The sequence below is a fragment of the Agelaius tricolor genome, unplaced genomic scaffold, assembly GCF_023055355.1.
Source record: "Agelaius tricolor isolate 1412-34295 unplaced genomic scaffold, bAgeTri1.0.p SCAF_1, whole genome shotgun sequence".
In the NCBI taxonomy this organism is placed as follows: domain Eukaryota; kingdom Metazoa; phylum Chordata; class Aves; order Passeriformes; family Icteridae; genus Agelaius; species Agelaius tricolor.
In genome coordinates, this window is record NW_027269261.1 from 77799158 (window position 1) to 77815264 (window position 16107).

General features: G+C 35.5%; 1 protein-coding gene across 1 annotated transcript in view; it reads left to right on the top strand.

Moving 5' to 3' along the window:
* The window catches only part of NBAS (NBAS subunit of NRZ tethering complex), a 160172-nt gene that overhangs the window by 45232 nt on the left and 98833 nt on the right, over positions 1-16107 (top strand). The window contains exons 23-32 of the mRNA XM_071440593.1: positions 277-430; positions 1777-1962; positions 3016-3189; positions 4147-4280; positions 4991-5053; positions 5725-5847; positions 7330-7432; positions 9696-9919; positions 10982-11094; positions 13605-13718. Of these exons, the coding sequence (XP_071296694.1) occupies positions 277-430; positions 1777-1962; positions 3016-3189; positions 4147-4280; positions 4991-5053; positions 5725-5847; positions 7330-7432; positions 9696-9919; positions 10982-11094; positions 13605-13718 (1388 nt within the window). The remainder of the gene's footprint in view (positions 1-276; positions 431-1776; positions 1963-3015; positions 3190-4146; positions 4281-4990; positions 5054-5724; positions 5848-7329; positions 7433-9695; positions 9920-10981; positions 11095-13604; positions 13719-16107) is intronic.

Genomic DNA, 16107 nt, shown 5'->3' on the forward strand with positions numbered 1-16107 from the left:
AGGTTGTGCAAACCTGGATCTTCAGTAGAGAGCATTCTCTATTATAATTTGTGACATATTTGAAATCTCTTACTAGTTCAGTAGAGAGGATTCTTTCTTTCATGATCTCTCTCCTGTTCAGAATCTTTTAGTAGTTCCTTTGCTGACAAAATCTGACACTCACTGTGGTAGGTTGATCGTATAATTTTCTTTCAGAAGTTTTAGGAAAAAGACTGATGTTAAAAAAAAAATAGGTAAATAAATATATACATAAACATATACTTATTTTTTTTAAAGGATGGTTATTGAACCGACTTTGCAAGATGAAGGCCAGTTTCTGTATGAAAAACAACCTGAATTACTGAAGTACAGGACTACTGACCTTTCTGTAGATCTCGTCACAGATTGGTATTTGAGCCGAGCACAAGAAATTGAAGAGTATGCAATGCAGGTGAGAATAGCAGTGAGGAAATGATGGCTGAGCAGCCTTCTTCAACAGAATCCTTAACAGTCTTATGCATATTAATAGGACACTTCTCCCTCAGTAATGTCTGTCTCAACTTCATTATGGCTTTTGAAGTACTTGTTTTTTCTTCTGCAGTGTACTTAGGCTTGTTCTAAAGTTTACTCAGCCAAATAATTAATCCATAGAAATAAATAAGGAAGCCACTAGATTCTGGTTTACCATAGCAGACAGTAGTTCTTTTGTAATCCATGGAAAGTGTTTCCCATGCATTTTATGTTTGTAATTGAAGGAGGGAAAGTTGTGCGCAGCATGTTGGGAATGTGTTTCATGACCTATCACACACTGCTGTGTTATGCATATTGAGACATGCCTGTCACACATGTCACTGTCATGTCAGTAAATGGTACTGTCATGATTTCTTCCTGGCAGTTTTATTGTGTTTCTGTGGGACTACTATGGGGACTACTACGCAGCTTGTTTCTGCTTGATTTTCTTTATATGTTAAAAGTGTCTGAAGCTCTATTGCACATAAGAACAGAGCTCATCACTTGTGTGCTCTGGTTTTTTATTGCTTCTCAAGCCAATTTAGCTGCATGAAAAGGAGGGTGACTGGAAGTATCACTATAGGTTAGTTCTGATTTTTGAGTTCTTCTATTCGACAAGCCTGCACTCCACCAGGGCTCTTTATAATCATAGTTGCCTGTGATCTTAACAACCAATCAGTGGGTATGGAAATGAAAGCAACTTCCAAGGATCAGTTAAATTATATAACATATAAATTAAGTTGCATTCTGCTCTTCAAGACTTATGTCTGCCTTGCTGAATATTTACAGCCAGTATTGCGTTCTTTGAAAACAAAACAGAACCTTTCGTATGAAGGTAGTTTCAGTCACTGGAGAGAGACTGTCATTGGTTTTTGTGACGTAAAATGCAACAATTAAAATTACTAAATCATGGTCAGCTAGAAAAGTCATATTACACATCAGTTACCTGATGGTCTTAGTTTAGAGCAATCCTTTATATTCCATATGCTGAGATGAGCTCTGTGTGATCTCCAGAAGGACTAATGTTCTAATTTACATGCCTCTATACAATACATCTTGGTCAAAAACATCTAATGATATCGTCCCCTAAGATTAAGCACTTTGTGTGCTCTTCATAAAGCTGAGAAGGGCAATCCATTTAGGAATATGCAGTCCACAAAAACTTCTAGGAACTTGAAATTACCTATTAAGCAACAAGGGAATAAAATAGATGTACAGAAAGGACTCAGATTGACATTGGTGTTTGGCAAGCAGTTGTACAGCAGTGTTTTTTGAATTATTTTTCAGGTTGACTGTGCTCTGTCCCTTGTTCGTCTTGGCATGGAGAGGAACATTCCTGGTCTGCAGGTGCTTTGTGACAATCTGATCACTCTTGAGACAGTGGTTTATGAGACTGATGGTGATCGAACTTTGACTTTGAAGGAACTTTTAGAGATGAAGGACATTGAGAAGCTGAGACTGTTGATGAAGAATGTAAGTATTTTGAATAAATCAATAAGTATACCTTGAAATCCAGTAACTCAGATTACCCTGGATCCTGTGTATATAAAGATGCTCATTTTTCTGGTGAACTCCCATCTATAATTCAGTAAAAATTCTACATTTTCACTGTTCTATTTTTTTTTTTTTTTGTGGTATGGTTTATTTCTTTTTCTTTCTAAAAAAAGCTAAATTTGCTCAGTTTTCTCAAAGACCTACTTTATCCCTGGCTGAGGACTCAATGTTAATAAATCCTACCTGGAAAGCTGTGAATTGCCTTTTCATTGGCCTTTTTATAAGGATCTTCATTGTAGCTCTTGATGATGCTGCAAATACAACAACATTGAATGTGTTGCTTGGATGTTTTTTGGTGTCTTTAAATATTATCATGAAATTTTTATATTTGCCTCTGCACCAGATGTGTGGTTTTGTCTCTGTACTGAGCTTGAGCATGGAATTTCAGAATAGAAAAAGACCTCTTGGAAGGGTTGAAAAATAGCTAGAGATGGAACGGGGATCTGAAAGTCAGAATTCAGTTGAAGAACACATAAGCACCAGAAGAAAATGGGAAAGTACTCAGAAATTAAATATAACTCTTTCTTTGGGTTTTTTTTTTGGGGGGGGGGGTGGGTGGGTTGGTCTTTTTTTGTTTATTTGGTTTTGGTTTTGGGTTTATGTAGCCACTCATGACTTGTTTTCTGAAATTCAGCAAGAATACAAGCCACTCATGACTTGCATTCTTGCTGAATTGCAGAAAGCAGTGCTACTCCGACGTGCTTGCATGGTCTTTCACTCATTCTAAGCTGCAGGAGGAAGGCAGGCTTTCCTCACATAATGGGTTTTCCTCCTGTTCTGCTCAGTTTCCCCAAGCCATTGGGTAGCAGGAAGATTGTTTCAGTGCTTCATGATGTAGTGATCTGTTTGTGATAGGTGAAGATAACTGTTTCAGTTATATTGATCAAAAAAGGTTCCGTTTGTTTTTTGCTTTTCCTGCTTGTTTTGGACCTGTTCTTAGATTTCCTCTTTGTAACTCTTTGTGCTTTCCAGTCCTCAGATGAAAAATATGTGAAGAATGTTTATCAGTGGATGATCCCTTTCCTCCACCGCTGTGAAAACCAGTCCCCTGGTCTTGCAAATACCCTTTTTAAAGAATACTTAGTAACATTGGCAAAGGAAGACTTGACTCTACCTCTGAAGATATTTCAGAATTCAAAACCTGATGTAAGTAAAGAGCTCTGTTGATTCTACTGGTTTCTTTGTAAATTCTTGTCCTGAAGAGGTGAATTCAAAAATAGTTAGTTCATCTAAGTCAGATCATCCTTCTCATCTTTCTCGTTTTCTTGGACCCAAGATTTGTTATGTTTTAGAAAACAGGAATTAAAAAGTTTTTTACCATAAATTTTAGTGCAACTAAACTGTCTTTGATGAGACTGTCAAACTAATGTAATAATGATTCTAGCCTAGTAGAATAAAAATTATTGAATTGATTCTTCTTCTAAGCAATTTCCTGGTGACCTGTTTAAAGTAAATTCCTGGCATATTTCCTTTATAAAAAGTGGATATGAAAGAGTTTAATGATCTCACTTTTTTTCTTGAGGAATTTTACTAGGAGTAGATTTCAAGTTACTTCCCCCTCTCCTGCCTTCCACAGCAAATGTAAAGAATAAAGTGGGGGCCATTAGAATTGAGGTGAGAGATGAATGAGTAAGGGTTGAAGTTGCCTTCTGTGTGAGTGTTTCATGCTGTTTCTTTGGCTTAAATAATTATTCCAGAGCACACATGCACATATTTGCATGCTATTGCAATGAGCGTATGGACAGAAACCAACCAGCAAAGCACAATCACAGCTCTTTTATGTATGTTGGTACTGTTGTACATATTAAGTAAGTCTGACAAATGTTTGCAGCAGTTGCCTTCTTCTGTCCTGCACCCTTTCCACTTCTCAAATTCAGAAAGGGTATAATTGCATTCCACTGTTCTTTCAAGTGTCTGCACTGCAGAAAACTAGCCAAGATAAGTTTCTGGTTGTGACTTTACCAGGTTGTTAGCAAGAGACCTTCTAATTGCACCTAAGACAGTTTATTTACTTGGACTACACATATTTTTATATTGAAAAGAAAATTAACTGTTGAATTAGAAGCAAGAAATAAAAACCAGTTTACATTCTTTTCTTGTTAGTGTCAGCCAAAAATTATTCCTGATCAGGACCAGCTTATGATTACGGCGTTGGAGTGTATTTACAACTGTGAGCGAGATGACCAGCTCTCTCTCTGCTATGATATTTTGGAATGCCTTCCACAAAGAGGATATGGGTAAACATTTTCAGCTAGTTATTTCTAAATATTTTAGAAATATTAAATATGGATGTTAATTAACGCTTTAAAAAGGGTCATTAAGTTACTAAAGGGTAGACAGTTACTGGAATATTCTATTCACCTCTAAGCTGCTGTTTCTGTAATGCGTGTATCTATAGACTTCTGCTGTGTGCATATTCTACCAGTTACTGCAGCAAAACAAAGGTTAAAGTAGCAGCCTAGACCAAGGCTTCTGTATTGTTTCTTAGACTTTTACAGTCTGATGAATTGAGACCAAATGTTAGTGCTGTCTTACTGGTTTTGTTACAATAGTGGCATCTTGCACTTAACTTAAAAGCAGCAATACGTCCCTGTGAGAGAGGGGAGATAGAAAAAAACCTATTGAAGAAAGTGAAAGCTTGAAGAGGAGATAGCCTGTGATCTGTGAGGTGCAAACTATTCTTCCAGTATCTTTTACATGAAGGAAGGAGAGAGCCTGAGAAAAGTCTAAGGAAGAAGGAAGACCTTTGCTCTTGGGAGACTGAGGGACCCTCTAAATTTTAATTGTCTTTACAGCAAGAAGCCCAACAGTTTTAATATTTGCAAGTAAACATATATTTGATTTTAATCAGGGAGTCTGTCAGACTGCTTATCTTCATATCTATCTAAGAGGAAATGATAAGGAGTATGTGTGTATGTATATATTTAATTGTGTGATATCATTACAGGCCTGAAACAGATAAAACTAAAACTCTTCATGATGAAGTAGACGAACTGGAACAAATTCTTAGGTATTTAATTTTGCTAAAATAAATAGTGTATTACAGAAATCACTAGGCATAGCCAGGAACTCTTTATGATAAGAAACTGGAAAAAATACTTATCTTTTTTTTTAATGCTGTCCACAAGATGATCTGGTTTTTATATTTGGAACATAGGCATTTTGAATTGTTGTATCTATTTGAATATTATACATCTTGGGTTTGGGGGGCTTTGTTGGGGATATTTTTTAATTTGTTTGGTTGGGGATTTTTTGTTTTGCTTGTTTTATTTTGGTGGGGTTTTTTTTGTGGAGAGATTTGTTTGGGATATTTTTTAATTTGTTCGGTTGGGGATTTTTTGTTTTGCTTGTTTTATTTTTGGTGGGGTGTTATTGGCGAGGAGGAAGAGGGTGACCTGAGGTACTTGTTTTGATCTTGATACTATCTAATGCTTTGAATGATTAAAGACTAAAACTGTGAATGTGTGTCATCAAGTATTGGTGGTATGTGTTTACCCTACAGTATTATTAATATATTTTAAAAAACGTAGGTAATGTTCCTCTGGCTAGTTGATACTGTAAGGGACTTTTTGGGACTGTTTGCATTTGCAGTGCATATTTTGAGAGAGCTTTCAGAGTCCTGCTGCTGCAGCAGTAGCTGCTCAGCCGTGCAGGGCTCTGAAGGGCTGTCTCTGTTTGCAGTGTGGCGGAGCTGCTGGAGAAGCACGGCCTGCAGAAGCCGGTTTCCTTTGTGAAGGACACCAAGGACAGTGCAGAGGAGGCTCAGAAGCTGATGGTCAGGCTGACCAGGCACACAGGTCGCAAGTTAGTATTCCCAGGGGAGTGGGGGACAGCAGGGGAAGGGCACTGAGGTAACAGAGCCTGCCTGCCTGCTTCCTGGCAGCAGGGAGCTGTGGTGTTCACCCTGCAGACAGTGGACATAAACACTTCTGTTGAGCTGATGATTAATGTGATTAGTGTTTTGGCTGCATTCTCCACCGTCAAAAATCTCTGCCTGCCTTCAAACCTGCTTTAGTACGTTAATGTGCCAGTAAACAAGCTTAAAATGCATACTCGCTGCAAAATACTGCAGGATGATGAACTGTGAAAGTTAACATATTGTGAAAAAGATCCTGTAAGACCTGTTGAATTTTACTGAGAGTGTAGGATTTGTAAAATAATTCTTTGGTTTTTTGGCATGTTTTCTTGGAATCCTTGTAATAGGGTAATTTATTGATTTTACGTATTGATTCTATTAGTAGAATATATTCCCAGTATAATTTTCCAATTTTTCTAGTTTAACTCATCTTTCATTTAACTTATCTTTCAAATGCATTTGAATTATTAAATGGCTCTTGGTATAAGCAGATAAAAATTTTGAATCATGGAAAACCAGACATAACTGTGGGTGATTTGTCTTTTTTAAAGCAAATATATGCAACAGTTTATCCGTGATGGTAGAGTGTTATTTATATTTTTAGTAGTCTGAAAGCTTTTTAAGACCTTTAGAAACCTCACTTTAGAAAGATCAAGACAATGCCTCTGTAGGAAAAATGTTGATTTTTCCACTTCTGTTGGAGACCCTTTTGTTTTGCCAAAGTAAAAGCTAATGCCACATGAGAAAATCACTATTAGCTGGAACTAGCTCATGCAATTTAAAAAAGGTCTTTTTTTTAATCTGAAAAGCTCAAGATAATGTCAAAAAACATTCATAGTGTTTTTACTGGTAAAAGTTTTGGTAGAGCACAAGAAGTTGAAGCTTTGTGGATAAGCAGAGATTCATAGATCCAGAGGGTCAAAAACCTGAATACCACTCAATTTTAAGAAACAAAATCAAGTTGCAGCTTTATTCTCCTGTGATTGCATTCCATTGATTAGTCCTTTGAGATTGCCTACAATGAACAGCAGTTTAATGAGCCTCAGTTGCTGTTACAGACTTGGTTTTGCCCTGCAGTTCCCAGATCAGCAGGAAGATAGCACTCCCAACTTCCTGATGTATCGTGGAACATTATCAAAACCTACTTGGGGGATTTTGAGAAAGATGGCTTAAATCCCTGTCTTATCCCACAGAAAACAAAAAAAAGAACTTTGAGTACTGCATTGTTTTCAAACCATTTTATCTCACAGATACTGTTTTAATAATAATTAATATTAAAAGCCTTCTGTCTTTGAATCACTTCTGGTTAAAACTCTAATTAAATATTGAAATAAAGTTTGAGAAAACTTACATTTTTGGTGATGGAAATCTACTGCTTTTCTTTGAAACTGTTGGAGAAGCGAGTATTTAATTTTAAAAAATGTTTGTAGGCAACCGTCCGTTGGTGAGACGCAGTGGAAGGAATTGCTCCAGGATATGTTGGACATGCAGCAGAAAGTGTATAGGTGCTTACATTCAGATACTTGCTATGAGGTGAGTTTTTTGTCTTCTTACTGGCTTATGTCCCAAGTAAGCTACACATTCTTATTTCATATTGTTGTTCACAGGTGTAAATACATTTTTCTGTGTTATTACTTGGTTGCCTACTGCCTTTTTTCCCCCAGTATTTTATTTAAGTAAAAAATTTCTGGTGTTTATTCATTTTGTCTAAAGCTCCTCTAATAAATACCATGTATATCTTTTATTAAAATTCAACTTTTTAGAAATTGAGTCAACTTTGTGAGATTTTCTTACATAGCCTGTAATTCTGTGTACAAATGTATTTAGCAATAAACACTCCAGACTAATGAAAATTAAATGTTATCTTCACTCAAGCATTTCTTAAACATGGAGTTCTGGTTTGATTATATTATCCAAGATCATTATAGGGTTATGGACTTTCTGCTGCTTGCAATTGAAGTAAAACTATGTGAGATGAGAAATCTAATTTGAATGAAGGTAAAAACCCTTCCATGTGCATAAAGTCCAAACCGATGTCATTAGTATTTGCAAAAGATTGCTGTTAGACAGATGTAGAATTTGCTGTGACATATATTATTTATTTACATTTTCACTTCAATGTACTGCAATTTATTACAGATGCATTAGTATGTCACCTTTAATTAGTGTTTATATCAATACAGAAGCAGGTTTTATTGCAGTTTACAGAATTAATTGCTTATGTCTACCCCTCTGATTAGCTCTTTGGAGAAGTTTTAAAAGCAAATCAGAAAAAAAAAAAAGAAGGAAAAAGACAATGCTATTCAACTTCTATATGAGAAAAATCACTCCTTTTCTGTAGTTGCACGGCTAGAAACACTGCAACACGTTTAATAGCCATGATTTTGTGGTGGGCTACAATTTGAATTTTTTTGTAAGTGCATGTTAAGAAATTGTAATATTGGAGCACTCTGCAAATAAGGCATTTGCTTTACTCAGATCTTAATGTAATTTTTCTATTAACATTATTATTTTTTAACTCTGAAACATGATTAAAATAGAAACACAAGGGTTTTGGAAAAAAATATTATGTAGGAGTGCTGAAAATGCTTTGAAATGTAGTGCTGTCATATGCAATTATACTTTGATGACTTCAAAATTGATAAATTGATGAGGCAGTACGGATTTGCAATCCCATGTGAGGTTTGGCTATTTTTTAGCATGATGCTTGCTCTCTTCTTTTTCCATGCATAGTGAATTCTGTCTCCTTGGCTTCATAAATTTTGAGAGAGGTAAATGTTCTGTGTGTGATCTTTGAGGGGGAAGAGTCAGCTATGATATTTTGCATCTCTTGCTGTTCCTTGAGGGTTGATATGTTGTGAAATGGAAGATAATCCACTTGTGTGATGTTCTGTAAGAACCACTGAATTGTTTTCCTTTCCCAGAGCATGAGATGGTTTGGAGAGGGTCTTCCTAGAAAAGAAGTGTCTTGAAATAAAGTATGATTGGATAGAGTGCTTAATAGTCTCCTTCATGCCCTCTTTACCATGAAAGGTTGGACCTTACCATGAAAGGTTGGACCAGATGATCTTTTGAGATCCCTTCCAACCTTGGCTCTATGATTCATTTATCCTCTTGAATTTGCTATGAACTTTTAAACCTTTGATAAAGGCCATATTGCTGCAGCTGTGATATTTCTGAAATGATTACCTTTTTCATGTTCCTTTTCATTAGCACAGTAATGACTGTGCTCAAGAAAAAAATAATTTTTTTAAGGAATTGAGGTTGAGTGTCTTAAATTGGGCAAAATTCCTACCTTGAAATAAATCAGGTGTTTTGTGGCAGATGCTGCATTATATGAGTTTGCATTCTTTGAAGATAGTCTTGATTGAAATTTAAAGAACATCTTGTATACTCAGTTCTAAATAATTTTAGTTACTTTAGGAATACAAAATTTCTTCTCTTACATTGTTGGTTTTAAGGTCTTAATAATGAACTACCCTTTCAGATTCTTACATTGTATTAATACCTGAGAATGTAGGTATATTGTGGTGTCTTAAGTCATACTGTAAAAAGACAATTAATTTTTTTTTTTAACTTCCAGTAAATAGAAACTAGCTACTAATTAATTTTAGCTTTACTTAAGTGCATTGTAGAAGTACTTCCCTTGGTAGAAGTTAGATTTTCTGCTTGGACTGAGTATATTCTTTTGATTCAAATATCCTTGTATTCTAAGGGGTTAATGCTATACAATACAGATAAGCTTATTTGAAGCTACTGCTCCTGCAGGTTTTTAAATTACTGTTCTTTCTTTTAGATATTCACCGAAAGTCTCCTATGCTCAAGCAGTATCGACAATATCCACTTGGCTGGGCAAATGATGCACTGCAGTGTTTGGTCAGTGGATCTTCCAAGTTCATCAAAAGGGAAGCCACAGTACCGGGTCAGCTATGCCAGAAGCATTGAACTGGTTTTGGCTGCTGGTAGAGAATATTTCAATTCTTCAACCAGTTTGACTGATAGCTGTATGGAATTGGCCAGGTACCTTTACAACCATTATATGCATAAACACAACTGATGTAATGTTGTCATAGCTCTGCATATAGTGGGACAAGTAGTAATGGTTTCAAACTGGAGGAGAGTAGGTTAATTTAGATGTTTTAAAAAAAAAATCTTTACTGTGAGGGTGGTGAGACACTGGATCAGGCTGTCCCCAGTAGTTGTGGATGCCCCATCCCTGGAAGTGTTCAAGGCCAGGTTGGATAGGGCCTCTTGAGCAACCTGGTCTAGTGGGAGGTGTCCCTGCCCATGGCAGGGGATTTGGAACTAGATGATGTTTAAGGTCCCTTCCATCCTATGGCCATTCTATGATTCTGTGATTTTGCATATTGATTTTCTTTGTTCTATGTGTATTAGTAAAACTACATGTGACTACACTGTACCAGAATGCAGCTTGTATTTAAAAAAACTATCTAAAAGCTTATTATGAGAATATATTATTCATGTGATTTAAAAACTCTATTTAGAATAATGTGCTCTTAATAATTTCATGCGTTAATTCACCTTCAGAGGAATTTAGTGGGGTTTTTTGTTGTTTTTGAATAAGCTTTGTTTTATTTCTTGTACCTAGTTGAGAAAACTGAATTTGTGACAATGACTGTTAGCGTTTCACTTCCAGTCAACTTTTTACAGTGTTTTGCTTTTCTAACTTCTACTATATGGCAGTACCAAAGCACTGTAGTGGTAGGAGAAATATTTCTCAAAATAATTATGTTTTTAAGTACATATTCCTTCAACATAATCTATAAATACATTGCAGATCTAAATTCAGGAGGGTTTAGGTGATGTGCTTATAACAACCAGTTGAAGGCAATACCAAAATAGAAATTTGTTAAAACATTTAGCCAGCTATAAGAGTTAGACTGTGTCAAACACCTCCCATGTGCATTACAAAAGCAGTGAGTATTCTGACATTTCATAAGCACAGTTAATTATTGATGGTGGTTGTTTTGTTTTGTTTTACTCACCAGTTAACTTTTCCCACAAGTTTAATTTTAAATGTTTTCATCAGACTTCAGAAAAATGTGTTTTGTTCTAATTTAGGTGCTGTCTACAACTCATTGAAGACAGTCCGAGTGCTGTTCAGGAGGAGTTGGACCTCATTCGTGCTCTGGGTTACCTGGAAGAGTTTGGTGTGAAAATATTACCGCTGCAAGGTACTGCTTAATTTTATTCTTTATATGATTATTTTAATCATAGCACACTTATGTAATAGTAACTATTTCTCATGCATATTTATGCCTATAATTCAAGTAAAGAGTCCATATACTGCCTCCAAGCAGTTTACAGGCACATATAAAAAGCTATATTTTTAATAGAATTTTTTAGCTTGTGAGGTAAGAACAATATTTGCATATGGTGTCTTTGTTTTTTGACTTTTAGCACAACTTTAAAATAGAATATCAAGTATATGAAACTCCTGGTGATTGAATAGAAATTGAGCTCATCTTTTATTTACCAAATATTCTGCACTTGGCTGTGTGCTTTAAAATAACAGGTACGAGAGATGTACTTCATGTCAGGCAGTGTTCATGTCTCCACTGGGCTGTTTCATTGTGAAGTATATAAAACCCAATGACAGTGGAAGTGAACTTTTACAAGGTATTTCTTCTGATGATGTGCTTAAAATGAAATCTTTTGTAGCTCCAACTGCAGTGGAACAGAAAGTTGTTGGACAAAGGTTGGAAAGAAGTTATGATTATGTACAATGAAATTGCATGAACCCTACTCATGGAACTGGCAGAGATGAGCACTAAGCTGTGAGATGTGCTGATGATAATGTTTTGCTTCTGGCATTGTGCAGAGAAATACTGGGATTTACGGAAAGCACTTCTGGTGCTTTCCATATCATGGAAAATGAAGTAGATGTTCTCAGCAGCTGTTGTTACATTACTTTGGTGTTCTGTTTTTTCCCAAGTATTTATTCAAGTGAATTGATGCTCCAAATGTTATCATCAGAAATCTTAACATTTCTGGACTGAGAGTGTCTGATTTTTAGATCTTGCAGTATTGGTCTGTTGATTTCTAGAGTAAAATTTTTTTCCAGTCTGTTTGTTCAGCCTCTAAAAAGGTACATGTATTTTCTTCAACTTTTTTTGATGTGGACATGGAGATATCATTTAAAAAAAGGAATGACATAATGCTGCATTAACAGAATGTGTAATACTACTGATCTAGATTAATTAGAATATGTGAAATCATGCATGTAATTTCATTAATGATCCTGACATCCTTACTTCAGTATCTTTCATGTAAATCAAATTAATCTAATAAGATTAAAATTATGTTTTCAAGTTTTAATGAAAGCCTTTAAATGATCTGTTACTTTGATAGAATGTCATTAAAGTAGCTCTAAGGATCAGCTGTTCTTGCAGCAATAGTCTTTTAGCAATAGACTTTTATTTGCAGTTCTGTGTTTAGTTTTCTGTAGATCTTCCCCCACTTCTATTTTAGCAAAATTAACAGTTTAAGTTTATGAACTACCATTATGCTATGTTGTAATAAAATCTGGTTTGAAGGCTCCGTCTTAAAATAAAATATGAAGACAAATCCATCTTTAAGTGTTTGACCCACAGTATTGTATCAGATTACTTTTAGTTATATAATGTATTAAAAATTCCTGCTTAAATAATCAGTAACTGAAAACATTTTCTTGCTAAATACTAATATATGCCTGTGATAGAATATTAAAAATGAAACTAAAAATATGACCTTTTCTTGCTCTTCCATTCTTACTCATTTCAGTCTAATTTCCAGAATTAATAGTTTTCATTATACTAATATGTCTTTGCTCTTATTTAGAGGCTTAATATCCTGTTTTAAGCCCAATATGCTGATGCAGAGTTTATCCCCATGCAGCCATTCACTCTTACTGAGTGTTAAGTGGGATATCTGCATGCTATTCCTCTGTGTTCTGAGAACTTGCATAGTATGAAAGCATCACCTTTTAGAGCAGCAGCCTGAAGTTAGCCACCCACTAATGAGCTAAATAGAGCACTCGAATCAGTTCATGATATTAAATGATGCAGTTAAAATAGTTGTTTAATTCTTGGTAATTTTTTTTTTTGAAACACAGTACTAATTATAAGCTGCTCAGGATATGGTTGAAAGAACCTGGTGATTTGCAGGCTATCCTTCCACTTTTTCAGGAAATTTTTAAGTAAATGAAAAAGAGCTGAAGCGTTTGCTAATGAAAGTTCTTTCAGTCTGTATGATGTATCTTGTCCATGCTAAATAAATGAAATCTTAGTTGCAACGTTCTAAACCAAAGTTAATGCCTGTATTAGCAGTCTTATGGGATATTGCAAAAATTATAATTTAAAAAAAAAAAGTATAAAGGTATATCAGTTAATTGTACACATTTTAAAAGAGTGAATGTGAAAACATGAAACAAACAAGAGTTTTCATTCAGGTCAGTTGTCTCTCTTTGCTCCCTTCACAGCCTGACTTGCTAATGATTGGAGCTGGATATATCCTGTGTTGTTATTTTAACTTTTCTGTTTACAGGTATAATTGAGGATCTGCATGCAAGCAGCTTTGAGCTGGTTTTCAGATTGTGTTTGCATTCTTATATTCTCCAGCAGCCCTTCTGTCCTGTGCTGTTTGAGTAGGAACACAGCAGTCAAGTTCATTTGTGCAGTCTCTAAACCAGTTCTCCTTTCAACAGTGCGTTTGTGCTCCGATCGACTCAGTCTCATCAAGGACTGTCTGGCTCAGATGTCAACAAACTATAAACAGCCTGCTAAGCTCCTGGGACTGGCAAACCTGCTGAGGGTTGCAGGTGAGCTGTGCTAATAATACACTGAACTGCAGTGCAATGAACATTCATGTTATGCTTTAGGATATTGGAGGTGATCGTTAGAATACGCATTCAAAGATACCACTAAAAAGTCACCTGGAAGAGTAGTCATTGGGGAGGAATGAGGCATTTCACATGAGGGGAATATTTCATCTGTAAAACAGTTGAAATGGTCAGCTGCTACATTCTGCTAATACCTGAAATAAAAAAAATGCCTTATCCAATCTAGAGTTGGAGTAAAGGCTGATTTCAGATTGGAGGAGTTGTGGCTGAGAATATCTTGTTTTACAGGTAATTGGTAGGGAATTTGCTGAAATTACTGTGACTGCTATTACCTCTGTCAAATAAGGTAGCCTGATTTAATAATAGTTTCATTTAAGATACAGGAGGAAAAATAATCTGTAAAGCATGAATTTTAGCTGTTACACTTCAGTCTATGCTGCATGTATCTCCTTTGGGCACTAAAAATAATGCATTCAGTTGAGTATTCATTTGAAGAGCTGAACATCTTCAAAGATTGAATCCTGAGGATATTAGGAGAATTTTTTTATGGCTTTTTTTATGGCCCACCCAAAGTATCTGCCTTTTGATTTTTTTTTTTAGTTTTGAAAAATACTTAATCAATGTAGCTGTAAACACCATACTGCTGTATCTTTAGGCTGTATAAATAGAATATAGAAATATAAAATATTTTATATTTTATGGCACGGCATATAAAATCAATGCATTCCAGCTTTGTTACTAAAACATGCCTGGCTAATTCTTTTCTCCCTCTCTATTTGTGTTAAATCGTTTAAGATTTTTTTCTCACGTTTTCGTGAGGCTTAATACTGGCTATTTTTTGCATAGTATTATCAATAGGAAGGGAGATCCTTGAGACAGTTTTGTGAGGTTGAGAACAGAGGTATGGAAATTAGGCTGTTGACCTCCCAGGATACCTTGATCCTAAGGAAAGGAGTCACAGGAAACGTCCTCACTCTGGTCAGCACAACGCTGCTATGTGAAAGGTGGAAGAGCGGGTGGGATGGTACCATGATGAGTAGCTGGATCCAATCTACATATTTAAGATGTAATCCATAAAACATTTTGAGTGACAGTTGTAACTTCTTTTTCTTTGCTTGTAAGGCTTTTGGGGGAAAAAGAAAGTCTCCCTTATTGGTTCATATGATAAGATTACTGTACTGCTCCTTCTTTCTCTTCTCTGCTTTTTCCTATGCAGATCAAGTTAAAATCCGTTAATTTTTCTTAATATTCTGGGTTCTTTGTGCTAATGTTGCTGATTTTTGTTTTACCTTCTTTTTAAATCTAAGTGATTTGCTTTGTGTGAAAGAAGGAAAAACAGTATCCAGAGAGGTTCTATAAAGGTTCGTCCAGCAATGTTATCCTAGTGCCTTAGCTGTAGGATTGACAGTGCCCTCGTATGTACCTTTGAAAAGAGATCAGACTCGTGGCTCCCATCTCCAGAGACTGAAAGATGGCGGTCCCTGCATAGTATGTAGAGAACTTGTGGGAATTTGTATGGAGTTCATTGATACAGTAGTGTCTGTGTGCTAGTGTTATAATCACAGTGACACCTACTGAATCACCACTGAAAAGAGAGATTTAATATGTATTTAAGATGATCATACAGATGATGAAATGGCCCCCCAGTTCTTCTCTTCCATGCACTTACCAGGCTAGAGAAAACCAGAAGATGAATGTGTGAGATGGTTAATTTTTAAACAGGTGAATGATTTAAAAACTACTTACTCTACTGGTGACATACTTACCTTGCAAGTGTTGGGCTCTCTGAGTTAGTGGTTAACCTTGGGAGTAATGCTGAGGTTGCTCCTATGGTAAGTCGGGAATTTTAGTAGTAAAATTATATTTCAAGAGTGAGTCTTGGTAAGGAATACACTATTTAGACATTTTTCTCTTATGCTAAATATACAAGTAACTTGGTCACTTTCAAAGTAATCTTTTGCTTATAGAATAACATTAATTTATTTGAAAGGAAAATACAGCAAGACAATATTTTCAGTAGTGACTTTCTGTGGAGGGGGATGTGAGGTGTTTTTTAAATTTTGTTTTACATACGTAGTTGTAAGATTTTTTGATTAAAAGCTGTTTCACTGTCACTGAAGGATAACTAGTTGTATTGCTTATAATGGAAAGCTGTCATCTGTATAGAACATTCATTTATGAGTAAGATACAGATTTGGTATGAGAATGCCATAGTAGTGAATTTTATCTAAACCTAATTGTTGTAGGAGATGGTCCATTGAAAACAGATTTTTTAATTTTAAGAAACTCAGTATTTTTTAAATATACTTGTTTGCTTGTTTTTCTGGATTTGAAAGCTGTAAATGGCATACCACTGTTACTGCAAAAT